Source organism: Trichomycterus rosablanca, chromosome 5 (genome assembly GCF_030014385.1).
Source record: "Trichomycterus rosablanca isolate fTriRos1 chromosome 5, fTriRos1.hap1, whole genome shotgun sequence".
NCBI classification, from domain to species: domain Eukaryota; kingdom Metazoa; phylum Chordata; class Actinopteri; order Siluriformes; family Trichomycteridae; genus Trichomycterus; species Trichomycterus rosablanca.
This window is the reverse complement of record NC_085992.1, coordinates 23138648-23148913: the sequence shown is the minus strand read 5'-3', so window position 1 is coordinate 23148913 and position 10266 is coordinate 23138648. Positions and strand designations below refer to the sequence as shown.

Below are 10266 nucleotides of genomic sequence, written 5' to 3'. Positions count from 1 at the left end.
ATCAACACTACAATGGAGGCCTTAAACTTTTGGATCACGTAGACATGTGTTCCTAACTTCACAACCCCCACACATTAGAACAAAGAAACAATAGAACAATCTCTCAACAATACATGCACCAACACACCCAGCAAATCTCTTATCACAATTAACAAGCACTGTGTTACTCTCAAATAATTTTAATCTTATTCCCTATAACAACCCTGATTAAGGAGATTTTCCTTAATTACTTGTGAAAATGTTTTACTCTTCTCAGTTGTGAGGGATAATACTTTTCACAAATGGATGAATTCTACTCTGAGTGCCCCCTTTCCTAGTTTAAGAATTAAAACCTATTGTTCAAATACAATTCACCAGGGCTTGTAAGTCAATGGATTCTTTCAGACGCTACCCACATTAAAACACACTTAATAAGGTACCATAACAAATACTTCATCTTAACTCACAGTTTGCGCAAAATTATCTGCAACAACTTACCCCAGGCATACACAAAGACAAAATGGCCGACAAACCAGAGATAACAAAGCACACTGCACACACAAAGACAGGATGGCCAACAGACAAAAATAACGCAAAGCACACACAAAGACAAGATGGCCGACAAACCAAAGATAAAGCACACTGCACAGATAAAGACAAGATGGCCGACAAACCAAAGATAATAAAGCACACTGCACACACAAAGACAAGATGGCCGACAAACCAAAGATAACAGAGCACACTGCACACACAAAGACAAGATGGCCGACAAACCAAAGATAACAGAGCACACTGCACACACAAAGACAAGATGGCCGACAAACCAAAGATAACAGAGCACACTGCACACACAAAGACAAGATGGCCGACAAACCAAAGATAACAAAACACACTGCACACACAAAGACAAGATGGCCGACAAACCAAAGATAACAAAACACACTGCACACACACGGTTTCACCCGCGGTTCGCAGACAAATTTACACAGAAATTTACTGACAAACAAAACTCCTGATGTACTATTTTTCGAACCGAATTTAGAATTTAGAATAATCAAATTAATCGGGCCCCGCTACCAAAACAGACAGGCTCGTTAAAATTTAGAACAATCAAATTAATCGAGCCCCCCTACCAAAACAGACAGGCTCGTTGAATTTTAGAACAATCAAATTAATCGAGCCCCGCTACCAAAACTCTCCTTTCGCTCCAATGGTGTCCGCGAGCTCCGACCCAGCTGAACACAATGGCGCCCTGTATAGTTTATTTAGACCGGTCTGGTTCAAACTCAGCAATCAGGAAACATACATTTTAGCTCCAGCATATATTCACAGTTTTAAACTATCTAATGATACTTTAGTAATTTAATCAGACACTTACGGATTCTGAGATTCAATTTCACACTCACTACGCTAAATAATAAGTGCAGCTAATCTATACAGAGAACGTCTGTTTACCTTGTGTAGGCGCGCCTTGTACTGAGTACAAAAGATTCCCAGAATCCAGGTCTTAGCTCAGTCAGCTGAATCAATTTGATGCTATTTCAGGCCTCTTCGAACCATCCTCTGCTACCATCTGTTACGACGAATCTTTTTGTCGAGAAGCCTTGAAGAAGCAGTCGGAGAATCCAGAAAGTACTCTTCAAAAACACTTTATTAAGTGTAAGAAATGATCTGTGAATATATGTCAGAGCTAAGCCGATCGGCGCTCCTTTTCTCCTGCAATCCAGATGATCGCCAGCCAAAAAGAAAAGAGACCCCTTGCGTCTGAGCGCGCGGTTTTTTAAAACTAAGCTAGGCTCCTCCTCCTTCACTGCTGGTGGAGCCAATGAAATGTGCTAAAAAAGCCCAGGGCTCCGCCCCTCCCCCCCTACGGCAGACATCTGGAGGGTCCCTAACAAGGGATCATGGTAGGCGCCATTTTGAGTGCACCTACCAGACAAAGAGCCACGTGGGGAAATGCCGTAAAACTTCTCACATTGAATTTATGTTTAATAATGATGTTATGTTCCAAAAATCCTAACACTACCCAACTGGCTGATCAGCCTCAGTCTATATTCGTATCAGATTGTAATTTACTGGGAGGGCATTGACATTAACGACACAGAAACTGTAAGATTACTACAGTACAAAATCCATTCACGGAGGGGGTGTAACTTTCAAGTTGACAAATCGATGTAGCCACATGCCATTAGAGATGTTTGCTAATTTACTATAGTGTATTTAGGAAAGCTACCATTTCATATAGCTGTTTGTGACAATCAAATAGAACCGCTGTAGTTTATTATTATTTACTGTCATTTTGCTGCAGTGCTGGATTTGCTGCATGTAAACAGGAACTTAGCCAGCCTTAACATTATAGTACATGCAGAAGTCTGTTGTTTTTCCCACTCGTATTCCGAAAGGCTAGTAAACTAGGATTGGCTGGTGGTATCCCGCCCCTACATACTGATTCGACAATCTCCAAGTCTGTTAAAGCAAAGTAGGCGGGTCATAACTGAAAACAGGTGGGAAATGCAAATCTACGTCATAAACGTTGCATTAGCAATTTTAGTCAACAAGCAGATTAGCAAGCAGCTATATGCATCGAAAGATATTTACCATGTCGGTTTCTCTCTTAGCTTCTGGGTGCAGACGCTTTAATCGTGTAATATCAGCGTGTTTACAGATCACGGTCGGAAAAACGGACAACGCAGCGAGAAAATTTGCGAGCTCGTCACACGGCAGCCATCACGCTAAGTGTTTGAGTAGAATCTAACCTGCAAGGTCGCTGCAGCTCTGCTTTATATAGCAGAGTCATGTGAAGCAAGTCGTACTCAAATACCTGCCAAACATCAGCTCTGATCTTCAAACTAAATGTTTAATCAAAGCAAACAGCACTGACTTTTAAACTGTCTTTTACAAAAAGTTTATTAAAATCATGATGGGTGCAACACAATCCAAGAAATGCAGAATTTTGCAGGGAATTTAAAGATTTTTACCACCTACAATCCATTACATTATTAAAAGATTCAGATAATCCAAAGAAATGGGCGGCACGGTGGCTTAGTAGGGTAGCAAGAAGGTCCCGCTAGATGCACAAACCAGTGCATTGTAGTGCCAGTCCCAAGCCCGGATAAAATAGGGAGGGTTGTGTCAGGAAGAGCATCCGGCATAAAATTTGTGCCAAATCAATGTGGATCATGATCCGCCAAGAGCCGACACCGCAACCGAACGGGGCAAAGGTCGAGGAAGAATAAAATAATCCAAAGAAATATGCATGCATAAAGTGACACCCCCCCCCCCCCCCCCCAAAAAAAAAGAGAATTAAAAGCCTGTGACTTTTGATACCTATTAATATAACCACATGAGCTTGCTACTTTACTGTGCAAAGCAAGAGCAGCACGATGACTTCAATTGGTACCACTGTCGCCTCACAGCAAGAAGGTCCTGGGTTTGATTATCAGGGGGAGCGTTCTTACCGTGTCTGTGTGGGTTTCCTCCAGGGCTCCGGGTTCCTCCCACAGTCCAAATACATGCAAGTGTGGTGAATTGGAGATACAAAATTGTTTGCAACTGTGTTTGAAATTAAAAAGACTTAAACTGATAAATCTTGCGTAATCAGTAACTACCTGTCCTGTCATGAATGTATCCAAAGTGTGTAAAACATGATGTTTAAATCATAATAAATAATATAAATAAAAAATAATACTGTGCAAAAAGCTAAATAATACAGATATTCCGAAACTGCAATGATTTTTCTAAAGATTTGACAAGGTATACAGAGCAACAGATGGACCTTGGTCAGTAAATGTATGCCCCCACTGCATCTATATAGAAGGTGTACCTTCTAAAAGGAAAATGAATTGACATTTAAGACAGGTGTTCCTAATTAAGTGCTTGAATACAGGTCAAAAATGATTTGCAAATCATTGTTGTCTGCTTTTATTTACAGTTATCCTATTTGAGCAACTATTATAGAACTAGAGTTGTAAAATACTGTAGCTCTGATTTTAAGAACAAAGTGAACAGTTTGATTATTATATAAAGTGGGATTATTGGGGTGTAAAAAAATCCATAAATAAGTTTTTATTTACTTATTAATTGTATCAGTGTTTTTAGTGGGTAAAACAGTTGTTGATGCAGCACACCAACATGGATTCTGGGGACCTGCATTCAAGCCTTGCCCTAGGTCACTGTTTGTGAGAGGTTATGCATGTTCTACCTGTCTTCACATGAGTTTCTCTCACCCTCCAAGACACAGATAATGTAGATTACCTGCTCTAAACTGTCTGTAAGTGTAAATAAGTAAAATACTTTGTTAGTGTGTGTTGTCTGCTCATGGTTTGATTGTTAAACGTCTGTTCTCAGTTTTTGGAGAAAAGACACAAACATTTTCTACAATAAGGAGGCCAATTTGGACCCAGTTATTTCTCACTGGAGTGGCACAATTCAACCTCTTCATGATGCTCTAAAATCTTAGTGTACTTTTCTGCTTTAATGCTGCCATCACACACCAGGCGCAAGTAGATAGCTCACAGACAGCCATGGTGAGTACCCACCAACAGTGGACAAGCCATGCAGGCACTGGAACTGGACATCGGAGCAATAGATAAAGATCAACTGAACTGACGAATCCTGTTTTCTCCAATACTTTGTGGATGGCCAGGCATATGCACATCATTTAAATGGCACCAGAATGCACTGTAGGATGGCTCATCAGTGTATGTCTGTATTGACAATGAGGAGGTATTTTTTTCCAAAAGAATGGCCAAATAATTTTCAAGGATCACAGTGAAATTTCAGACATTAGATCCTAGTCAGAACATCTTCCTAACTACAGTCTAGTGCCCAGCTACACGTCCTGATATTGCAGAGTGAGACGTGGCCCTGGGTCAACAGGGGAGGTGCTTCAATCGAAATCGTTCAACCAGTCACAAACTAGCCGCCGCTATGACATCACCACATTTGCCGGGCCTTTCTCGTTTTTCTCCTTTTTTTCTATTTTTCTCATTTTTTAACCTCAACCAGAGAAAAAGCTCCGTGCCACGCACGCACTGAATCCCCTTGTTATAATACATGCTTAACATGTAGTAGTACAGTTTTTTTTGCTTACACAGAATAATATTTTACATATTGTAGCTAGCCTTGGCTTGGCTAATCTCTCATAGCTTTTTGCTATGCTAGCTAGTAGTAGTTAAGCTAGCTGGCTAACCTAATGGTAAATCTGAGAAATTTATTTCATGCTTTGCACACTGTTAATATTTTGCTTGGAACAATGATTTCCAACATTCTTTGAAATACTGAAAGTAACACAGTTGCCGGATCTTTTAGCTTGCATACTCATTATACCTAGCTAGGATTAGCTAGCCCCGGCAAATGTGGTGATGTCATAGCAGCAGCTAGTTTGTGATTGGTCGAACGATTTCAATTGAAGCACCTCCCCTGTTGACCCAGGGCCACATCTCACTCTGCAATATCAGGTTGTGCAATGCCAGCTACATAACCAGAAGTTGTAAATTGGTTGGAAGGGTTCTGGAAAAAAACGAATTAAACACCTAGACTTTGCCAGACGTTTAACTAAAAATGTAAGCGGGGCCGAGTCAAATTACACAAAATTAGAGCTTTTTGGCTACAAATGTCAAATAAAGATGCACCCATACATGATGGTGGATCTGTGATATTATGGGGCTGCTTTTTTTCAAAGACCCTGGACAACTTGTTTGATATATTTTATCACAGATTCCATTATGTACCAGCAGATATTAAATCAAAACCTGAAAGACTCAGCCAGGAAGCTTAAACTGTAGTTGTTTGGAATTAACTTCCAGCAGGACAGTGATCTATGGCACACCTTATAATCAACACAAAAAAAGTTCACTGACAACAGAATCAAGGTTTTGTCATGACCGTCCCAGTCTCCTGACTTAATAGGAGAGTCCACATGCTGACCTTGGAATCTGAAGGATCTGGAGAGATTCTGTATGGAGAAAAGGTCTGCCATGTATTATACGGATATATACGATATATATACGGATATTAAACATTATAAGACAAGCTGTTATGTGTAAAATCATGCTGAGATTTAGTTGCCAGATTTAGTTTAACTTCTCTTGATAACTGTACATATGATATGTAAGTGCAGTTGACAGATCAAAAGGATAAGCAATAAAGTTTTTTTAATCACCTTTTTAGTTAATTTTCAGAGGATCAAGTAGATTGGCTTTGGGTTAATAAGAAAGATAAGAAGAGCTCTAAAAGCCCTGTGCAGGAAACTGTTGGATGTAACATGATGTAACTTGATGTAACTATATCTGCAGCATTCCATAAATCAGACATGTATGATGAGGCAAAATTACTTGCCTAATATTTGACATTTTCGGCATTTAGCAGCTGCTTTTATCCAAAGCGACTTACAGTACTGTGACAGTATATTGTCTAAGCAACTAAAGGTTAAGGGCCTTGCTCAAGGGCCCAACAGTGGCAGGGTTTGAACCAGCAACCTTTCAATTACTAGTCCAGTACCTTAACCACTAGGCTACAACTTTATTACAAATTTATTTATTTATTACAAATACTTGTAATAAATGTTTATAATTAAGCTACTTTTTAAATTAAACTTACAGTTCATGTTGCCTTCAAGATGACATATTGTCCAGTAATGTCTATGCATTTTTCAACAAGACAATGAAAAACCACAAGCTGCACACATTACAAAGGTATGTCTGCAGAAGAAGAGTACGCGTAGTGGACTGGGCTGAGAATTTTGAAACAAAAAAATTCGACATTGACAACATGTTTGCAGAAAGAATAGGACAAAATGACCTGAAACAATCCATCATTTAGTATCCTCTGTGCCAAAACATCTTTTAAGTGTTGTGAAAAGAAATTTTAGCTTAATTAAAGCAAAAAATACAACAACCCCCTCCATGCTATAAGTGTAAAAACATGCAAATTTTTTGTCAAAGATATCATTGCTTGGGTCTCCTGGGGTTAAGCCATAACAAACTCAGGAACAAAAGGGCAGTTGTTGCTCAGAAGTTAAGTTAATTAGAGTTCATTAAAGTTAATTACTGAACTAGTAATTAGAGGACTGCTAGTTCAAGCCTCACCATCATCAATATGCCACTGTTGGGCTCCTGAACAAGGAAGGTCCTTAACCGTCAATTGCTTCAACTATATTCAGTCACAATTTTTAACAGATGCTTTTATCCAAAGCGTTTTAATACTGCAAATGTAATGTCGGACAAGCTCACCAAACCTTCTTATAAACATCCTGACCAAGGTGGGAAAGAGGGTAACTATTCATTAATCATCTGACCTTTACTCGCTTCCCCAGCCATTGGCATGTCTTCATTTGATTAAAACTAATTATTGCTTACACCTGTTAATCCCGTGTGCACATACAACTTTCACGGGATATCTCTAGATGATTTGTTATTTTTCCATTCCATTGACTTTGGTCTATTTTGGTCTTGAGAAACACTTCAATTCAAACATTCAGTTTGTCATTTCCAAACTGCTTAGTTTCTGCGTTATCCTTGTACAGGTACACACACAAGTACAGTATGGTTTCTCTTCTAGAACTGTACCTGAAAAGAAAAACGTGTATTCTTGGTTATACTGATTATGTCGACTGTGCAAGAAGAATGTCATTATTTTCAACTGAAGTAGAACTAAAGCCCATTTTCATATCAACTCAAATAACCCAAAGTTAAGAAAAATACTCCACATGGGCATAATAAATTCATAATTTCATAACATAATAGAATAATAAGAAAAGTGTCGCCTATAAAATGTTTTCATATGTTTAAGTTTTTAAAACGTGGCTGTTTGAATTTTGTGTGGATTTCTCATGTTCCTGACTTGCTTTACTGTTGTGTTTACAAATGGCACACCAATGTACTGGGAAAGCGCAGTTTCCTATTAGGTAAAGGAGGAGGAGGAGGGGTTAGTAGCTCGCGTTGTACAGTATTTGTTACATCCATCTATCCATTCACGTCTATTCGAAACGTTAAATGCTATATTAAAATACCAACACGAATAATCTGTAATAAACGGGTTTGATTGTTTATTTTCAGGTTTAGTAAATGCGCGCGTGTTGTGAAGCTTTATGGCTGGATTAGAGTGAATCATCTTTAGCTAGGCTAGCGAGCGTTACAACGGGTATGCCTGGTACTAACAGGAGGCCTGAACTGCGTTGTTAAATCGTTTAAATAAAAAAGAAAAACACAGTTTTTGTGTCGCAATGGAGGAAATTCTAAGAAAGCTTCAGAAGGACGCATCTGGGAATAAATACAAAGCTATTCGTGATGCTTGCGGCGTGGCGTATGGTGAGTGTTCATGTGTTTGTGCATTACACCTGTCAACATCTCCATATTACATTCATTACAGTCGGAGATTTAAGTCTCCGTTTATATACAGCTTTACAGCTATACTTTTAGTATTATACTTGCTATTTACATGAGTGTCATTCATAATGTGGTGTTCTACAAAAAGACTATATTTTAAAGCTTCAAAATGTAAATTTGCTTTGACAGTAACTGTAAAATGTAACGTCTCCTAACGTCTGCCTACTACACTTATTAGTACAGTTGCTAACAATATTATTTATTATTTATCTGTTTGCAATAAACCAGTCACACAAGAACAATTTAAATAGCCCACAACTAATATAACAAGTGGTTAATCCAAATTCAACACTAACTGCACTCTCAGAATTATTCAAACCCTTCATGACAAGCGTCTTTAGTACTGATTAGAGCATCATTTTGCATTATGACCTGCTGCAAACATGATGCACAGCCAGACACCAGCTTCTGGCAGCGTTTTTAAGGAGTCTTAGCCCATTCCTCATGGGCAGGGGCGGCACGGTGGCTAAGTGGGTAGCACTGTCGCCTCACAGCAATAAGGTCCTGGGTTCGATCCTCAGGTAGGGCGATCTGGGTCCTTTCTGTGTGGAGTTTGCATGTTCTCCCTGTGTCCGCATGGGTTTCCTCCGGGTGCTCCAGTTTCCTTCCACAGTCCAAAGACATGCAAGTGAGGTGAATTAGAGACACTAAATTGTCCAAGACTGTTCCATATTCCATTCATGTCATGAATGTAACCAAAGTGTAAAACATGACGTTAAAAGCCTAATAAACAAACAAACAAACTCATGGGCAATGGCCTCCAGTTCACTAATATTCTTGGGTTTACACACTGCAACCCCCTTTTTTAAATCCCACTCAATATTTTTATGGGTGGTTAAGTCAGGTGACTGTAACGGCCCCTTCAGAATCTTCTAGGACTTAATCTGAAAACTGTTGGAGTCTGAGATATGCTTGGGAGTGTCGCCCAAGCTTCAGCTTTCTAACTGAGGGCATTATGTTTTCTCCTAGAATTGCTGAGCCACTGCCATGCTTCACTTTTGTTTCATCGCTGTACAGAACATAATCCCAAAACTTTTGTGGCTTACTTATATGGTTTTGAGGATGCTGGAGCTTTTGGGTTAGTAGAGGTGTACATCTTGGAGTTTGGGCATGGAGTATGCTCCTTACTGTGCAAACTGAAACTCAATGTCTGCTGCCACCACATCTTGCTGCAGGTCCTATGCAGTCACTTAAGGGTTTTTGAATACCTGCTTCTTAAGGAATCTGGTGGCAGCCATTGATCGCTTCCTCCTTGTGCCACGAGTGGGTAGTGTAGCCAGTTTTTGTTTAACCTGCAAACTCTGCTTCCAACTGTATTTTTAGGAACATATCCAGTTCCTTGTTTGTGCAAGGTAATTATAATGTCTTTTAACTTTTTGGATAACTGTATTGACATATTTCTTACATGCAGTCAAACCTCAGTCAAAAAGCCCCTAGCCAGTCAAGTTATTTTATGTGTTTTATCTTAAGCACACCTGAGGCAACCAATAAAGCCCTTAATTAGTTGCTTTAGGTGTGCTTGAGACAACCCCATTTGCAAATGTGTGCTGTTATGATGGATTTGATTGAGATTTGAATCTCACTCTAAGACTGCAGTAGTCATTAATAGTGGCACTTTGTGTTGAATTTGGAGAAACCACTTGTTATATTAGTTGTGTTGAGCCATTTAGGGTATTTGTTGTGTTTAGATGTTCTTATTTGATTGGTTTATTGTAAACACCACTGTAACACCACAGGTGGTGTTCTATTTTAACATAGTTGCAATCAAAATTCATCAATTTATTTAAATTAAATGTATTATTACATTTATATTCATTTGGACTATAATGCTTAGATTTGCCATGCACTAGATTACTGTTTTGGGTCTTTATTATTGCATTTATTTCTGGATTGGTAGGTA

General features: G+C 39.1%; 1 protein-coding gene across 1 annotated transcript in view; it reads left to right on the top strand.

Moving 5' to 3' along the window:
• The first annotated feature begins 7994 nt into the window (after positions 1 to 7994).
• The window catches only part of LOC134314996 (brefeldin A-inhibited guanine nucleotide-exchange protein 3-like), a 63004-nt gene continuing 60732 nt past the window's right edge, over positions 7995 to 10266 (top strand). Inside the window, exon 1 of the mRNA XM_062995869.1 lies at positions 7995 to 8288. Within this exon, the coding sequence (XP_062851939.1) occupies positions 8204 to 8288 (85 nt within the window). The 5' untranslated portion in view covers positions 7995 to 8203. The remainder of the gene's footprint in view (positions 8289 to 10266) is intronic.